Source organism: Ovis aries, chromosome 4, assembly GCF_016772045.2.
Source record: "Ovis aries strain OAR_USU_Benz2616 breed Rambouillet chromosome 4, ARS-UI_Ramb_v3.0, whole genome shotgun sequence".
NCBI lineage: Eukaryota > Metazoa > Chordata > Mammalia > Artiodactyla > Bovidae > Ovis > Ovis aries.
The window spans coordinates 58,089,818-58,109,833 of NC_056057.1; the positions used below are offsets into that span (position 1 = coordinate 58,089,818).

A 20,016-nucleotide genomic window follows, 5' to 3' on the forward strand; every position below is an offset into this window, starting at 1 on the left:
TGAATAATTTTTATGATTTGCTAAAATCATTAAAAATAATGTCATTTAAGATATATCACTATTCATAGACAGAATGTATGTTGAAATAAATAGTCTAAGAATGTTAATCTTGTAGGTACATTGGAGATAGTGTGGTTAAGATGTAGAAAAACCAAAGATGAAAAATTGAATGCGTTTCCACTAACTAGATTTGTGTTTTCAAGTTGAGACATAAGAGCAGCTAAAAAGTGCAGACATTAACAAAGTAATATATTGAGCTTAGAGGGTATTTCTGCTAACCCATACTGGTGAGCTCTTAAATATTTGCCCTAAAAAGTGTGTAGAAATATTAATTTGTCATATCTGTGTGTTGCAAATTATTACACACATGCAAGGAGTCAACTTACATCTCTTGGTACCGTGTGTGTGTGTGTGTGTGTGTGTGCGCGTGATGTGTGTGCGGGCGTGCACTCAGTCACTCAGTCATGTCTGACTCTTGCAAGCCAGTGGTGTCTAGTCCACTAGGCTCCTCCATCCATGGAATTTTCCAGTTAAGAGTACTGGAGTGGGTTGCCATGTCCTCCTCCAGGGGATCTTCCCGACCCAGGGGTGGAACCTGCATCTCTTGCATCACCTGCATTGGCAGGTAGATTCTTTACCACTAACATGACCATAACGTAGCATCCTTGGGGCTCCCGTGGTCTTAGTGGCTTTGACTGTCTTGACTTAGCTACTGCTATTGGTAAATTCCACTTCTCTGAGCTTTTAGTCTCAAGTTGTACATATGAGTCTACAATATTTTCGCATGTAAACTCAAAAAATCCAATTCCCGATTAAACTGCATTTCTCCAAATCCACATTCACTTACCACTGGTTACCTCTTTTATTGTGCTTATACTGTTTTAAATGTACTTCAGTTCAGTTCAGTTGCTCAGTCGTGTCCGACTCTTTGAGACTCCATGAATCATAGCACGCCAGGCCTCCCTGTCCATCACCAACTCCCAGAGTTCACTCAAACTCATGTCCATCGAGTCGGTGATGCCATCCAGCCATCTCATCCTCTGTCATCCCCTTCTCCTCCTGCCTTCAATCTTTCCCAGCATCAGGGTCTTTTCTAATGAGTCAGTTCTTCGTATCAGGTGGACAAAGTACTGGAGTTTCAGCTTTAGTATCAGTCCTTCCAGTGAACACCCAGGATTGATCTCCTTTAGGATGGACTGGTTGGATCTCCTTGCAGTCCAAGGGACACTCAAGAGTCTTCTCCAACACCACAGTTCAAAAGCATCAATTCTTTGGTGCTCAGCTTTCTTCACAGTCCAACTCTCACATCCATACATGACCACTGGAAAAACCATAGCCTTGACTAGACGGACCTTTGTTGACAAAGTAATGTCTCTGCTTTTGAATATGCTGTCTAGGTTGGTCATAACTTTCCTTACAAGGAGCAAGCATCTTTTAATTTCATGGTTGCAGTCACCATCTGCAGTGATTTTGGAGCCCCCCAAAATAAAGTCTGACACTGTTTCCACTGTTTCCCATCTATTTCCCATGAAGTGATGGGACCAGATGCCACGATCTTAGTTTTCTGAGTGTTGAGTTTTAAGCCAACTTTTTCACTCTCCTCTTTCACTTTCATCAAGAGGCTCTTTAGTTCTTCTTCACTTTCTGCCATAAGGGTGGTGTCATCTGCATATCTGAGGTGATTGATATTTTCCCAGCAATCTTATTCCAGCTTATGCTTCTTCCAGCCCTGAATTTCTCATGATGTACTCTGCATATAAATTAAATAAACAGGGTGACAATATACAGCCTTGACATACTCCTTTTCCTGTTATACTTAAAAGTAGGTAAATTCTTTGCTGAACAAAAGTTTCATTGAAAACAAATATTTTGTTAGAAATGCATCAGAAAATGCAGCAATAATGATTTTGTGTGTGTGTGTGTGTGTGTGTGCTCAGTCACTAAGTTGTGTCTGACTCTTTGTGACCCCATGGACTGAAGCCCTCTGATCTCTTCTGTCCATTGGATTTTCCAGGCAAGAGTGCTGGAGTGTGTTGCCATTTCTTTCTCCAGCAGATCTTCCTAACCAAGGGATCTAACCCACCCATATCTCCTGTGTCTCCTGCTTTGGTGGGCAGATTCTTTTCCCTCTGAGTCACCAGGGAAGCCTGATAACAATTTTATAAGGCCTCAAATCTATGGATGTTATACTTTTTTTCTCTTTTCATTATTAATTTTTAAGATTTGGATTTTATAGAAGTCAGTTGCATAGCACCCAAGCACAAAAGAATCACAATTAACTTTAACTGTTCTTAGACTTGTGGTTGCTGAGGGAAGTGGGGGTGAAAGAGGAGGGATGGATTGGGAATTTGGGGTTAGCAGATACAAAGTAGTATATACAGGATGGATAAACAAATTGTCCTCCTGTATAGCACAGTGGACTATCTTCAATATCCTGTGATAAGCCATAATGGAAAAGAATATGAAAAAAGATGTTTATACATTCTATGTAACAATCACTTTGCTGTACAACAGAAATTAATACATTGTAAATCAACTCTATTTCAATAAAATTTTTTAAAATTAACTGGTCTTAAAAGGAGATTGAAACCAACATTATGCTGTGTATGGCTTTCTCTACACCCAGCAAGTTAGCTGATAGGCCCTCTAATGAGCTGGAGAAGATCATAGGAACTCAAATATTGAGCAGGAAGTTATAGGAAGAGCTTGGAGTATAAAAAGCTGGAAATAACTCCAATTCTGCCAATTCTTTTTAGCCCACCAAACCTATATTTTACTTTATTTCAATTAGTATTCCCTACGCTGTATGGCAGAAATTAATACAACATTGTAATCAACTACAATTAAAAAAAAGAAAGAAAAAAAATAGTATTATATTCCCTACCTTATAACACTGATATGAGGCTTAAATGATACAATGAACCAAGGCACAGTAAATGCTTAATAAATAGTCAGAAGCCTCATTGCCTCACCTTCTTTAAGTGTATGTAGTTACTGCCCTACTGAAAAGCTTCCACCTAAGTTAAAAAAAAACAAAACAAAACCACTCTAAATTATAAAATGCATGTGTACTAAGTAAATGATCATCATCACAGGGAGAAATTTTGACTGTAATATCATGGTTAATTTAGATTAAGACAAACACTATCATAGGGTAAATTTGAATCATAGTGGGGTTTTTTCTTCAAATGTTCTATTTGAGAGCACTTTGAGAGTTGAAAGTTAAGTTGTTGATGTTGTTTTATGTACTTGCTAAAAAAATATGCTTGCTCTTTTCTTTTCATTAGGGGGAGTTTGTTGCTTGTCTCCTGTCCCTATTACGGCAAATGACAGATAGACATTATCAGCAGCTTCTTGATAGTTTCAATACAAAAGAAGAACTAAGGGTAAGTGACATTATACCATGTTCTTTAGTATATGTTTTTAGTTTCTCTTTTTCTTATTTATCATCATTCAGAAAATTTTTGGACCGTTGCTTTATCTGATTCCATTAAATTCTGTTTTTTATCAGATTTATCCACAGATTTGCTCTTCTGTAAATTGACTCTTTAACATTTCTGTACCCAAGCCAAGAAGTTAACTCTTATTTTGGATAAGCATAGAAGATTGGAAACATCTATCATTAAAGTCCAATAAAGTAACCTAGAAATAGAGTAGCAAAACTAATGAGACAAAATCAAATAGACGAAGTCTAGTAGTGGTGATGTTGCCTTAATAGAAATTAAGGGAGAATATATTATCTTAATAGAAATAACCTTAATATAAAATAAGGGAGAATGTATTTTAGCTGATTTCATCCTGCTAAAGCCACAGTGAGAAGTTCTGGCTACAACATTCTGACTATGGAGGCAGAGTTTATATTTGATATTCTCTATAGGCTGTAGTCTAATCACTATGCTGTGCTACTCTGACAGTCTAACATTAAATAGGAAATATTGATGTCTGGTTTGTAAAAGTCTGATCTTTGCTAAGATTTAGGGAACCTTATTGCTTCCTTCCTTTAAGGCTCGCTGGTGTGCTGCAGTCCATGGGGTCGCAAAGAGTTGTATACAGATGGCAACTAAGCAACAACAACGCTTCCTTTATGGTGTTCACTAAAATCTTAGAAGTTGATTGTTCTCGGTCATAGGAATGATCTGTCATCTGTCACTAATTATGTTTATTTCTCTTCCATTGCTTCAGTTTCCAGACAGTTTCCATACATAAACCATCAAAATGGAAGGGTTTCTCTAGTGCTGGTGAAACCAACCTCCTTCTCAGATGGGACTTGAACCCACAATCTCTGACTTAGGAGGGGACTCAAAACCCTTCTTTCCTATTAAAACTGCTCACCTTCTCACCTGAACTTACTGAAGCTCAGGTTCTTTGGTCACAGAAAGAATTCCAGCAAGAGGTGAAGTGGTAGGCAAACAGAGTTCATTAGCATAAAACGCTTATGAGAGATACAAGTGGGCCAGCAAGAGTGCAACTCCAAGAACAAAGAGGGCTACATTTTTTGTAATCAAAGAAAAAGTGGGGAAAAGACCACCTTCTTCCTCATTTGGGGGTAGATATAAAGGTTTTACATCATCAGTTCTGCCTTTGAACTCCGTGTGCTCTGAGACTGTCATGGCGCTATTTAAGTCACATGTAGATTAGCAAAAGGGTGCTGCTGCTGCTGCTAAGTCACTTCAGTCCAACTCTGTGTGACTCCATAGACGGCAGCCCACCAGGCTTCACTGGCCCTGGATTATCCGGGCAAGAACACTGGAGTGGGTTGCCATTTCCTTCTCCAATGCATGAAAGTGAAAAGTGAAAGCGAAGCCACTCAGTCATGTCTGACTCGCAGAGACCCCAGGGACTGCAGCCTACCAGGCTCCTCAGTCCATGGGATTTTCCAGGCAAGAGTACTGGAGTGGGTTGCCATTGCCTTCTCTGGCAAAAGGGTGTTAACATATACTAAAATATAGTAATTCATCTCAGATTTTGATATAATATCCTCTTTCAAATATTTTCTTTCCCCTTTCACCTGCATTCCTGTCTTGACTACATACAGAAATGCTGCTCTTCAAAGACCATCAATTTCCTGACTTCGTGTAACGTATCTATTGTCTTGTGTTTTAACTATCATGACTTGTTCACAAGTTGAGTGTGCCTTGCACCTGAATGCACCTGATCTTCCTTAAAGGTGGTATAGATTGTTGCTAGATTACTGTCTTTTTTTTGAGTGATTAGCAATGGCACCCCACTCCAGTACTCTTGCCTGGAAAAAAAATCCCACGGGCGGAGGAGCCTGGTAGGCTGCAGTCCATGGGGTTGCTAAGAGTTGGACACGACTGAGTGACTTCACTTTCACTTTTCACTTGCATGCATTGGAGAAGGAAATGGCAACCCACTCCAGTGTTCTTGCCTGGAGAATCCCAGGGACGGGGGAGCCTGGAGGGCTACCGTCTCTGGGGTCGCAGAGTCACACATGACTGAAGCGACTTAGCAGCAGCCTATAACAGTCTCACAAACCCTTTTAAAATTCTGTTTGTCTTTAATCCTCTAGTGAGATTTCTAAACTATTTAATTTTCCTCCTCTGTCCCTATCACTGAGGGATAAAGAACTATAAGACAGTGGATATAGTTACACTGTAAGAATTGCGTGATTAGAAGCCTTCATGGTGTCAATGGTTAGGGAAAAAGTGGAAACAGTGTCAGATTTCATTTTGGGGGGCACCAGAATTACTGCAGATGGGGACTGCAGCCATGAAATTAAAAGATGCTTGCTCCTTGGAAGAAAAACTATGGAAAACCTAGACAGTGTATTAAAGAATAGAGAGATCACTTTGCTGACAAAGGTGCATATAGTCAAAGCTATGGTTTTTCCAGTAGTCATGTATAGATGTGAGAGTTGGACCATAAAGAAGACTGAGTGCTGAAGAATTGATGCTTCTGAACTGTGGTGCTGGAGAAGACTCTTGAGAGTCCCTTGGACAGAAGGGAGATCAAACCAGTCAATCCTAAAGGAAATCAGTCCTGAATACTCATTGGAAGGACTGGTGCTGAAGTTGAAGCTCCAATACTTTGGCCACCTGTTGCAAAGAGCCGACTCATTGGAAAAGACCATGATGCTGGGAAAGATTGAGGGCAAGAGGAGAAAGATGCGATAGAGGATGAGATGGACTCATCATCTGACTCATTGGACGTGAGTTTGAGCAAACTCAGTGAAGAACAGGGAATCCTGACATGCTGCAGTCCATGGGGTCGCAGATTGTTGGACATGACTTAGTGACTGAACAATGGTGTCTCAGAGCAATATTCATAGTTTTAATATAGACAGTGCATAAGGATCACTTCTATTTGACTTTTAAATGTTGTATGATCTCAGATGAATTTTTCAATTCCTTGGATCAGTTTACAAGCTGAGTCATATGAAACAAAGAATAGATTTGGGCAGGTGTAATCTATTTGACAGTTGATTAGCATATGTCCAAGCCTGAAAATATCATGTTTTTCATGCTTGTATTAATATTTAATCTTGAGATTAGAATTTTAAATGGATAGATGGATCTTAGAGTTTATCTACTCTACATACAGAAATCCGTGTGATTAAAAAGGAAAATAATTGTGCAGTTATGAACTATCATCACAAGTTGAATATTTAACACAGCTGAGGAATCATTAAGTTTTATGAAGTTTATAACTTCATTTCAAAATTCATATAGGAAAAGATTATGTATTTTCACAGAGCCTAGGAATTAAAAAAAAATTGTGGAAAAGCATAAGCCAAAAAAGCATTGTTTAATCTAGGTATTGAGTTTTATGCATTAATATTCATGCTAACAATAATAAAGCAAATAAAAATAATGAGTGGAATGTTTCATGTGATTGACTTTTTCAAAAGACACATGTCCCTCTTCCAAATAGTGGGGCCTAAAAACAAAACAAAACTGGACTTTAAGGTCAGGAAAATTATTTAATGATATGACTTCATGTGTCCTTTAGGAAATACAGATTGAGCAATTCAGGCATACCAAGTGCTATCAGTGTTGTTATGTAACCAGCAGCAAAAAGGCCAGTTCCTGTTGGGGGTGGAATCAAACAGGTCATGGGCAGTGACATAGGCAAATGAGAGTGGTGAAGACACAGAGTCAACACACAGTGCTTCAGAGCATCTAGGGCAGCCAGCCCAAACTCAAGGTTAGAGGAAAACTTGCCAAAGGAAGTCTTGGCTGAAAACTGAGTAGGAGTATGCTGGCCGTGTTTGGCTAAGACATTCAGCTCTCTCAACTGTGTTGTTGCTCAGTGGCGAAGCTGTGTCTGACTCTTTGTGACCCAGTGGGCTGCAGCACACCAGGCTCCTCTGTCCTTCACTCTCTCCTGGAGTTCGCTCAGATTCATGTCCATTGGGTTGGTGATGCCTGTCTAAACATCTCATCCTCTGCTGCCTCCTTCTTTCAGCTGTAATGTCACCCAGATATCCTGATATACCACGTCTACCATTGTACCGTTACTAGAATCTGAAATATTTTTGTTTATATATATCCCAACTCCTAGCTACTAGGTTATATGAGCTTCTTGAGTCTGAAGCTATTGCTGGTTCACCACTGTATTCTTAAGCTCAGAACTTGCCTAACACATTGTCGGTATTCAGGCAACATCTGTGAATTGATGGACTGACTACAGAGTTTAGAAGAGAGTTGTAAAACATAAACCTCTCTAAATATATATAGACTTCATTATGAAGACATTGGAAAACTATGGAGAGTTTTAAGAAGGGACAGACGTGATCACGTTTGTATTAAGAAAGACCTATCTGGATGCACTATGGAATTATTGGATATTTGGTAAACTTGATGAGCATTTTCAGTGCATTGATAAGAGTGGGAAGCTAAGGTGTCATAGACTGAGGGATTAAAAAAGAAAAAGAAAAAGATGTAGTGGATGTGAACTGTATTTCAAGAAGAGGAGTATAAGGTGTCTACTGAAGGAGAAGTTGGGCTATTAGAGGAATATTTATCATGGAGAAAGCTTAAACATGTTGAAATATTAATAATCAGAGCTGGTAGAAAGGGAGACACTAAAAATAAAAAGGTGCTAACTCACCAGGGAAAGTCCCTAAGAAAGCAGCAGGAGGGACCTAATTAATCTTATGCCTTGCCCAGTGTAAGACTGGAAGGGAAATAACTGGAGTGAAGGCAGGCTGGAGGCATTTATCTTATGAAAGGCTAATTAGTCATCTGGTTTTCATCTGTATTTTAAAAATTCAGATGTCACCTTTTAGCATATAAGTTTTTCATGTTCTCAATTTTCTTCAAGGTCAGATATCTGTATTCATGCTTCTGAAACCTATGTTACAAGACTTTCCATAGATGATTGCAGTGGTTCACAGTCCCTTACCTAGAGTCCTCATACCACATGTGTTTCAGAAATCAGAATGTTTGCTATTCCAGAGAGATACTGTGGCACGTGTACTGTGTAGCCTCACCCACAGCATCTCCAGGAGTACTAGCCGTAGCAACTGCAGTTTGACCCTTGAACAACATGCAATTGAAAATCCACATGGAACCTACGGTCAGTCCTCTGTGTATGTGCTTCCTACCTATCTGTTTCCTCTGTATCTATAGCTCCACATACACTGATTCAACCAGCTACGATTGTGCAGTATTGGGGTATTTACTGTTGAAAAGCTGAAACTCCAATACTTTGGCCACCTGATGCAAAGAACTGACTCATTTGAAAAGACCCTGATGCTGGGAAAGACTGAAGGTGGGAGAAGAACGGGACAACGGAGGATGAGATGGTTGGATGGCATCACCGACTCAATGGACATGAGTTTGAGCAAGTTCTGGAAGTTGGTGATGGACAGGGAAGCCTGGCGTGCTGGAGTCCGTGGGCTCGCAAAGAGTCAAACCTGACTGAGTGGCTGAACAGAACTGAATTGAACTGAACTATTGAAAAAAAAAAAATGTATAAGTGAGTCTGCACAACCCAAACCCATATTGTCAAGGGTCCACTGAATAATGAAACACCTCAGTGTTTCTGCAGCTAAACAAAATATTCACTGTAGGTGGGATACATAGTGAAAGGGAAGTCGCTCAGTTGTGTCCGACTCTTTGTGATACCATGGACTGTAGCCTACCAGGCTCCTCAGTCCATGGAATTTTCCAGGCAAGAGTACCGGGGTGGGTTGCCGTTTCCTTCTCCGGGGATCTTCCCAACCCAGGGATCGAACCCGGGTCTCCTGCACTGCAGGAAGATGCTCTACTGTCTGAGCCACCAGACCTTCTAAGTAGTTTGGTTTTGCTGCCAAATGGATCCTCAAACCAAAAGTCTTCAGAGGATCGTGGCATTGTATTCTGATAAAGGAGCTGAGGACCTCAAAAAGCATGGAACTGAATCTTACGGAAACCTGAACAAACTTTTTGGCCAGCTCAATACATACGCAGCACTGTTCTAAGAGGTTGATTAACACTAACTCATTTAATCCTGAAAAGAACCCCATGAGGTAGGCACTATTGTCATTTTATTGTGTCAGTTGCTTGACTCAATAAATATTTGTTGAGCACCTGGACTAGATGTCTGGGATATCAAGGCTAATAAAACAGTCTCTATTAATGCCTTTATGTTATTAGGGCATCTAAATTACTCAGTTATAAATGTGTGTGATATGTATTGATATAACCAACAGTGATGATGGCTAATAGTTATGGAGTCCCTCCTTACCCTCACCCTCACCCTCACAGCCGTGAACCAGATACAGTGCTAAACTCTTTTCTTGCAGTCTTATTTCATCAACCCCTGCAGTGAAGATTGATACCATTTCATTCCCAAGTAACTTGAAGGGCTAGGAATTCTATTAATGTCCCAGCTCTTGGCTTAGGCAACAAAATTCAACTTTCCCTCATGCTTTCATAACCCAGAATCTTTGATCTAAAATTGTATAACCTTTTCCTTTATCACCTCTTTAAAAGAAATGAGCGAGTTCTAGTCATGAATTGCAGGTGTCTGAAAACACCAAAGCAGTGAGGGAGAATTTGGGGAGATTTTTTTTGGTTAGGTTAGAAATTGAATAAACAAGGAGTATCAGTAAGGAAAGATAAAGCTTCACCGTTGTTGTTCAGTCTCTAAGTCATGTCTAACTCTTTGCAACCCTATAAACTGCAGCATGCGAGGCTTCTCCGTCCATCACTATCTCCCTGAGTTTGCTAAAACTCATGTCTATTCAGTCAGTGATGCTATCCAACCATCTTATCCTCTGTTGCCCCTTTCTCCTCTTGCCCTCACTTTTTCCCAGAATCAGGGTCTTTTCCAGTGAGTCTGCTCTTCACATCAGGTGGCCAAAGTATTGGAGCTTCAGCATCAGTCCTTCCAACGAATCTTCAGGACTGATTTCCTTTAGGATTGACTGGTTTGATCTCCTTTCAGTGCAAGGGACTCTCAAGAGTCTTCTCCAACACCACAGTTCAAAAGCATCAGCTTTCTTTATGGTCCAACTCTCACATCCATACATGACTAATGGAAAACCATAGCTTTGACTATATGGACCTTTGTCAACAAAGTGATCCATCTGCTAACTTTCTAGAGTGATTAATAAGAAATCATAGCTGATACTGGAATTAGACACTGAAAATCCCAATAACCCTACCAGTTTAAAGTAATAAAGCATATATCCTCTTTTCCTTCACACATATATATTCTCATTCCCAGAGGTAACTACTGTTAACACATCAGGGCGTGTCTTCATAGACTGTTTTCTTTGCTGAATCCACATGCCTATGGATCATATTATTCATATGGGTTGCATTTCTTTTCACACAATAATGTATCATGGACATTATCTAGCCCACTGCATCATTCATTTTTCTGAATCTCATTACATAATGTTCCAAACTTAATTATTCCCCTTTTGGTGAGCATTCAATATGTTTATGACTTTTTCCATTAGAAAGAATCCTTCATGGAAATGTAAGTTGGAACACTATTACGGAGAATACTATAGATTCCTTACAAAAATAAAAATAGAGCTACCATAGTGTCCTGTAATCTTAATCCTGGCCATATACCTAGACAAAATTCTAAATTGAAAAGCTACATGCACTCCAATTTCATAGCTGCACTATTTACAATAGTCAAGATATGGAAGCAACCTAAATGTCCATCAGTGGAGGAATGCGTAAAGTTGTGGTATGTATATACAATGCACACCTGAAACTAACACAACATTGTAAATTAACTACACTTCAATAAAAAGATTTAAAAAATGAAATAACTACCTTCTATCAAAAAATATACATATGTATATATTAATATAAAGAAGGAATCCTGCCATGTACATCTTAATGTCAAGAGACAGATCTCCATGGACTTGCGCCCTTATTACTGTAGAATGAATTTCTGGACTTGAACTGTTGGATCATGGGATATACACATTCTAAATCTTAGTTGGTGCTGACAAATTATATACTGAGATCTTCAAATTACGGTTTTGGTTGTTCATTATTATTTTGTTTTCTTATCAATTCAAAGAGAGATTTGGCCTAGCTGTTTCCCCATGAGTCTCTAAATCAAAATGATTGTTGAAAGTATGTTGTTCTCAAGTATCTGCTAAGCCTCGAGTGTTTGGACTCCATTCTTGCTTGGAGAGCTTGGGTGTCTGCGGAGTGACTATTGGAATCGCTGCTAGCGTCGTGAACAGGAGGCTGTTTCTTCTCCCTGGTCTTCGGGCCCTTGTGTGTGAGTCATGGTCAGCTGAAGTGTGCAGGAGTGTGGCCCACGGTGCTGGTCCTCTGTATTGTTTCCTTCTCTGGAACCTGCCATTACTGAAATGAACAAAAGCAAAAACCAAGCAGTGATTAGAGTTTTTTCCCTTCTGTAGTCAGTAATGTTTTATTATAACTCACCCTTTGTAATACACCCACTTTCTACTGGGGGCTAAAGTTTTGTCCATATCCCTGACATTTTATGTATATATAGAGCAGTAAAACTCCTGTTTTTTGTTGATTATGACTTTTCATATGGAGCTATGAGGATCTTGCCCTAAGCTTGAGAGTATACATGTTCTGAAAGTTAGATACAGCACTATTATTACCTTTCATTGTCTCTCTTATTTTAGCCCACTAGCTTCCAACAGGAGAAGGCAGTGGCACCCCACTCCAGTACTCTTGCCTGGAAAATCCCATGGGTGGAGGAGCCTGGTGAGCTGCAGTCCATGGGGTCACAAAGAGTCGGATATGACTGAGCGACTTCACTTTCACTTTTCACTTTCACGCACTGGAGAAGGAAATGGCAACCCACTCCAGTGTTTTTGCCTGGAGAATCCCATGGGTGGAGGAGCCTGGTAGGCTGCAGTCCATGGGGTCACGAAGAGTTGGACACAACTGAGCGACTTTACTTTCACTTTTCACTTTCATGCATTAGAGAAGGAAATGGCAACCCACTCCAGTGTTCTTGCCTGGAGAATCCCAGGGATGGGGGAGCCTGGTGGGCTGCCGTCTATGGGGTCGCACAGAGTCGGACATGACTGAAACGACTTAGCAGCAGCAGCAGCAGCTTCCAACAGTCATATCTGATCAAGTCTCAAGCCATCTGTAAAACCCTGAGGCCTTAACATTATCTGCAGGACAAAACCCAGTCTCTTGATTGTCTTCCTTATTCTCAATCTTCCTTCCACCCTCACTGTCCTCCATCCCTTTCCAAACACCTTTCATTCCTGTCACTTAAGATTACTGTGATTACTTGTATATTCCTCACAAACTGTATAGATAATTTTAAATTGCTGTTTCACCTCCTGCTTTAAATCTGGCTCAGGAGTCATTTTTTAAAAAATCTTATTTTACGGTGTGCTGGGTCCTCATTGCTGTGTGGGCTTTTGCTCTAGTTGCCATGAGTGGGGGCGCCTCTCCAGCTGCGGTGCTGGGCTTCTCATTGCAGTGGCGTCTCTTGTTGAGGAGCACGGGCTCTAGCACGTTAGGGGCTCAGTGGTTGTAGTTCCAGGGTTCTAGAGCGTATGCTGAACAGTTGTGGTGCGTGGGCTCAGTTGCTCTGCAGCATGTGGGATCTTCCCGAGTCAGGGGCCAAACCTACATCTCCTGCACTGGCAGCTGGATTCTTTACCACTGAGCCACCAGGGAAGCCCCAGATGTCACTTTTTAAAAATGAAGCCTTCACAGACCACAGTCCCTCTCTGTGAGAACATGTGCGTTTGTTTTTTTGTATTCTTGATGAATATGAGCTCTCTGAGAGTAAGGACTCTGTGTACTAAGCATTAAATCTATTGAGTGAATCAACCCTCATAATGAATGTCTGATTGCTTCAGAAGCCATCTTTTTCCATGAAGTTATTTCAACTTATAGTCTTTATTTTATCACAAAATAAAAAAATTCTATAGTTCTTGAAGATTGAGGGCCATTTGGAAGTTATTTTTGCATAATCTACTTAGTAAATTGTAAGGATATAAATTTCAATGTGATAATTTTGATTAACACTCTTTAATTGAGTTCATACCCTGAATCAACAGTGTCACATGTTTGAAATTTTTGGCAGATTTTTAAAATAGCATTTGACTATAGTCTGAATCATGTTGTTATTGTTCAGGCTCTGAGTTGTGTCTAACCCTGTTAGCCCACGGACAGCAGTGCAGCAGGCTCCCGTGTCCTTCACTGTCTTCTGGAGAGAAATTACTCAAATTCATTTCCATTGAGTCAATGATGCTATCTAACCATCTTATCCTCTGGCACCCTTTTCTCCTTTTGCCTTCAGTCTTTCCCAGCATCAGGGTCTTTTCCAATGAGTCGGCTCTTTGCAAGAGGTGGCCAAAGCATTGGAGCTTCAGCATCAGTCCTTCCAATGAATATTCAGGGTTGATTTCCTTTAGGATTGACTGATTTGATCTACCTGCTGTCCAAGGGACTCTCAAGAGTCTTCTCCAGAACCATGTTTTGAAAGCATCAGTTCTTCAGCGCTCAGCCTTCTTTATGGTACAGTTCTCACATCCATACATGACTACTGGAAAAGCCATAGCTTTCACTATATGGACCTTTGTCAGCAATATGTTCCTAGAAGGCTCTGTCCCATTTACATGAGGAGACAGTGTCCCAGGCTGTCCAGTACCTCATGAAGCCTTTTCCCCCAGATTTCTTAACTGAGGTTTCATGATCTCCAAAGGCCTCCTTCTGTGTCTCACCAATTCTGTTTCATATGCAACTGATTTCTATCTTGTGTTGTTCTGATACCATCGTATATTTAAACACAAAACATTGCATTGTATATTATAGTCAGAAAATCTTTGTGAAACAGGTGTATGATCTTCTTACATGTATGTATAAAGTCCCTCAGTGTCTCTACATTGTCCTCAGGGTGTATTTCCAAACTGCTTACCAGGGAAAAGGTAGGAGATTCATTTGTCTTTTTATTTGCTTATTTATCGTTGGTCCGTAGTTATTGTTATCTTCCTGTTTATCTATCTATCCATCTTTTATGTATCCCTATCCACCTACCATTATATCTACTACTGTGGGCAAGAATCCCTTAGAAGAAATGGAGTAGCCATCATAGTCAACAAGAGAGTCCAAAATGCAGAAATTGGATGCAATCTCAGAAACGACAGAATGATCTCTGTTCGTTTCCAAGATAAGCCATTCAATAAAAGAGTAATCCAAGTTTATGCCCTGACCAATCATGCTGAAGAAGCTGAAGTTGAATGGTTCTGTGAAGACCTACAAGACCTTCTAGAACTAACACCAAAAAAGATGTCCTTTTCATTATAGGGGACTGGTATGCAAAAGTAGGAAGTCAGGAAATATCTGGAGTAAGAGACTAATTTGGTCTTGGAGTACAGAATGAAGCAGGGCAAAGGCTAACAGACTTTTGCCAAGAGAACGTACTGGATATAGCAAACACCCTCTTCCAACAACACAAGAGAAGACTCTATGCATGGATATTATCAGATAATCAATACTGAAATCAGATTAATTATATTCTTTGCACCCAAAGATGGAGAACCTCTATATAGTCAGCAAAAACAAGGCTGGGAGCTGACTGTGGCTCAGATCATGAACTCCTTGTTGCCAAATTCAGACTTAAATTGACGAAAGTAGGGAAAACCACCAGACCATTCAGATCTAATGAGCGATCTAAGTGAAATCTCTTATGACTATACAGTGGAAGTGACAAGTAGATTCATTAAAGGGATTAGATCTGATAGACAGAGTGCCTAAAGAACTATGGATGGAGGAGGAGGTTTGGAACATTGTACAGGAGGTAGGGATCAAGATAATCCCCAAGAAAAAGAAATGAAAAAAAGGCAAAATGATTATCTGATGAGGGCTTACAAATAGCTATGAAAAGAAGAGAAGCAAAAGCTAAAGGAGAAAAGGAAAGATATACCCATTTGATTGCAGAGTTCCAAAGACTAGCAAGGAGAGATAAGAAAGCCTTCCTCAGTGATCAATGCAAAGAAATAGAGGAAAATAATGGAATGGGAAAGACTAGATATCTCTTCCAGAAAATTAGAGATATCAAGGGAACTTTTCATGCAAAGATGGGCTCAATAAAGGATGGAAATGGTATGGACCTAATAGAAGTAGAAGATATTAAGAAGAGGTGGCAAGAATACACTGAAGACATATATATGGAATTTAGAAAGATGGCAATGATGACCCTGTATGCAAGACAGCAAAAAAGACACAGATGTGTATTGTGGACTTTTGGACTCAGAGGGAGAGGGAGAGGGTGGGATGATTTGGGAGAATGGCATTGGAACATGTATACTATCATGTAAGAATCGAATCGCCAGTCTATGTCCAATGCAGGATACAGCATGCTTGGGGCTGGTGCACGGGGATGACCCAGGGGGATGTTATGGGGAGGGAGGTGGGAGGAGGGTTCATGTTTGGGAACGCATGTACACCCGTAGTGGATTCATGTCAATGTACGGCAAAACCAATACAGTATTGTAAAGTAAAATAAAGTAAAAATAAAAATTAAAAAAAATAATAATACACAGAAGAACTATACAGGGACCCAGATAATCACAATGGTGTGATCACTCACCTAGCGCCAGACATCCTGGAATGCAAAGTCAAGTGGACCTTAGGAAGCATCACAATGAACAAAACTAGTGGAGGTGATGGAATTCCAGTTGAGCTATTTCAAATCCTGAAAGATGATGCTGTGAAAGTGCTGCACTCAATATGCCAGCAAATTTGGAAAACACACCAGTGGCCACAGGACTGGAAAAGGTCAGTTTTCATTCCAATCCCAAAGAAAGGTAATGCCAAAGAATGTTCAAATTACCACACAATTGCACTTATCTCACACTCTAGTAAAGTAATGCTCAAAATTCTCCAAGCCAGGCTTCAACAGTATGTGAACCGTGAACTTCCAGATGCTCAAGCTGGATTTAAAAAAGGGAGAGGAAGCAGAGATCAAATTGCCAACATCCATTGGATCATTGTAAAAGCAAAAGAGTTCCAGAAAACCATCTTCTTCTGCTTTATTGACTATGCCAAAGCCTTTGACTGTGTGGATCACAATAAACTGTGGAAAATTCTGAAAGAGATGGGAATATCAGACCACCTGACCTGCCTCCTGAGAAATCTGTATGCAGGTCAAGAAGCAACAGTTAGAATTGGACATGGAACAACAGAATGGTTCCAAATCGGGAAAGGAGTACGTCAAGGCTGTATATTGTCACCCTGCTTATTTAACTTATATGCAGATTACATCATGAGAAATGCTGGACTGGATGAAGCACAAGCTGGAATCAAGATTGCCAGGAGAAATATCAATAACCTCAGATATGCAGATGACACCACCCTTATGGCAGAAAGCGAAGAACTGTAGAGCCTCCTGATGAAAGTGAAAGAGGAGAGTGAAAAAGTTGGCTTAAAACTCAACATTCAGAAAACTAAGATCATGGCACCTGGCCCCATCACTTCATGGCAAATAGATGGGGAAACTGGGGAAACAGTGACAGGTTTTATTTTGGGGGCTCCAGAATCACTGCAGATGGTGATTACAGCCATGAAATTAGACGCTTGCTCCTTGGAAGAAAAGTTATGACCAACCTAGCCAACATATTAAAAAGCAGAGACGTTCCTTTGCCAACAAAGGTCCATCTAACCAAAGCTATGGTTTTCCAGTGGTCATGTATGGATGTGAGAGTTGGACTAAAAAGAAAGCTGAGCGCCAAAGAATTGATGCTTTTGAACTGTGGTGTTGGTGAAGACTCTTAAGAGTCCCTTGGACAGCGATGAGATCCAACCCGTCTATCCTAAAGGAAATCAGTCCTGAATATTCATTGGAAGGTCTGATGCTGCAGCTGAAACTCCAATACTTTATCCACCTGATATGAAGAACAGACTCATTAGAAAAGACCCTGATGCTGGGAAAGATTGAAGGCGGGAGGAGAAGGGAACGACAGAGGATGAGATGGTTGGATGGCATCACCAACTCAATGGACATGAGTTTGAGTAAACTCCAGGAATTGGTGATGGACAGGGAGGCCTGGTGTGCTGCAGTCCATGGGGTTGCAAAGAGTTGGACATGACTGAGCAGCTGAACTGAACTGATACACGTACCCGCCCCATTTCTGAGCGCTCTCTTTGGCAGCCTGGGTAAGCCTGTGTTCTGTCTTGCCTCTGGGGCTGGGTGTGAAATACCTGTGAAAGTGAAAGTGTTAGTCCCTCAGTCCTGTTAGACTCTTTGGGACCCCATGGACTGTAGCCTGCCAAGCTCCTCCATCCATGGGATTTTCCAGGCAAGAATACTGGAGTGGGTTGCCATTTGCTTTTCTCTAGGGGATCTTCCTGACCCAGGGATCGAACCTGGTTTTTCACATTGCAGGTCTGCAATGCAGGTCAACTGTAGTGACCTGCAATATGGTCACTGCAATTAATGACCATATTAATTATTTTAGTCTCTTCTATCTACAAGAGACTTTAAAGTGTTAGTCACTCCGACTTGTCAGACTCTGAGACTCCATGGACTGTCATCTAGCATCTGAGCTATCAGGGAAGCAGTGAAATAGCTGGCCCACAGATTTATCCTAGTTTGTAGCACATCCTTAAATAGATGAGCACTCATCTCTCCCACAAAACTGCGTTTGAGGAAGGCAGAGGTCACATTCAGCTAACTTGTTATGGTGTGGCGTGTTGCAGGTACTGTGTAAATATCCTTGCATGAATAAATGAAAGAATATATTTTATCCCACTAGGTGTCCCCAGCCTCTTTTACAGTGCCTAGCACATATTAAAGCACCCAATATTTATGAATGAATAAATGTTAATGATTATCTAACACCATAGCAATTACTTCTACTTTCTTTTCTATTTGAATATGAGACTTTTTGTTGTTTGTGAAGGTTTTCACCTGAACATTCTTCTTTGAACCTCTTGAACTGCAAAAAAAAAAAAAAAGTATTGCTGTGAAATAACACCTCCCTATTTTTTAAAAAATTTTGATCCCGTATTTGAATAATAACCAGTAATGCAATTAAATAACTATGTTATGCTATTTGAAGTTAACAAACAAAAAAGAAACTGTTGCCAGGCTGCCAATTTTAAAATAATAGCATATGAAACACTTTTTTCTATGTGCTATCCAAACCAGAGTATGTTTGCAACACTGTTCTTTTTTTAAATTTTAAAAAGAATCTGTTACTTATTATTCATATGTGCAAAAATAATTCACTTATCTGTGCAGACATTCTTGTTTAGTGAAAAGTCCTTTGAACAGACAAGGAAATACCCTTGCATTTGGGGAGGGATGGGATGTTGAGCCTCACATTCAGGTCTTGGTGCTGTAAAATATTGGAACTGAGTTTGAAATGTAACCTGTGACAAGGCAGTTGACAAGAATACTTGCTGAACCCGTGTAAGTACCACAGTGGAATGTGCTTGTGTTACCATCTACTGAAACATTAACCTACAGTTTAGAAATATAAAAAGTTTTGCATACTGCATGAATAGATGAGTGACCGTGTTAATTATTTTTAGTCTCTTCTAACTACAAGAGACTTTAAAGTGTGAGTCAATCAGTCATGTCTGACTCTTTGAGACTCAGTGGACTGTCGTCTACTAGGCTCCTCTGTCCATGGAATTCTCCACACAAGAATACTAGAGTGGGTAGCCATTCCTTTCTCCAGAGGATCTTCCCAATCCAGCGGTTGAACCTCGGTCATGCATTGCAGGCAGATTTTATTATCATCTGCTGCTGCTAAGTCGCTTCAGTTGTGTCTGACTCTGAGCGACCCCATAGACAGCAGCCCACCAGGCTCCACTGTCCCTGGGATTCTCCAAGCAAAAACACTGGAGTGGGCTTCCATTTCCTTCTCCCGTGCATGCATGCATGCTAAGTCGCTTCAGTCATGTCCAGCCCTGTGCAACCCCATGTACAGCAGCCCACCAGGCTCCCCTGTCCACCAGATTATCTAGGCAAGAATACTGAAGTGGGTTGCCATTTCTTTCTCCATTTTACCATCTGAGTCACCAGGAAAGCCCAACCCCTCACATTATAAAGCCTCAGAGCTCAGCTCCAGAGAAGTTAAATAAATTATCTAGGTCATTGAGTTTGTTCATGACAGAGGCAGGATTAAAATCTAGATTTTCTGATCTCAGTATAATGTTCTTTTATTTTTCATTATAAGATTTCTACAAATGAATGTGTTTGGTTCCACAAAGGTAGATGAAGCTTAGAAAGCTACTTGAGATAGTGGGAGGTTTTCTTCAAGGAAATAAAGGTTAATGTCAGTTTGTAGGCACTGGCCCAAGGCCCCGTGCTGCCACGCCTTTTGTTTTATGAGCTAAATGGGAATAGGAAAATGAGATGGTACAGAAACTGGTTGTATGTCGCCGGTCCTACACCTGGAATAACTTTGCTCTTGTCCCCTGCACTACAAAACAGCAGTCAACATTGCTAGCCCTGAAGATAGATATCTTGCCTCCTGGAGCCAATTTTTCAGCCATTTTTTTCCCTCTGTGCAACAGACATCCCTCTCTCCTATTCCCTACTGTGAGGGGTGCTGCTTCCAATTTCCAATTCTGTTTAATG

General features: G+C 40.5%; 1 protein-coding gene across 4 annotated transcripts in view; it reads left to right on the plus strand.

The window, feature by feature from the left end:
• DOCK4 (dedicator of cytokinesis 4) overlaps positions 1–20,016 on the plus strand; it is a 471,927-nt gene that overhangs the window by 354,874 nt on the left and 97,037 nt on the right. For all 4 annotated transcript variants that reach the window (XM_060414757.1, XM_012176786.3, XM_027968612.2 and 1 more), the window contains one exon: positions 3,288–3,386. In XM_060414757.1, the coding sequence (XP_060270740.1) occupies positions 3,288–3,386 (99 nt within the window). The remainder of the gene's footprint in view (positions 1–3,287; positions 3,387–20,016) is intronic.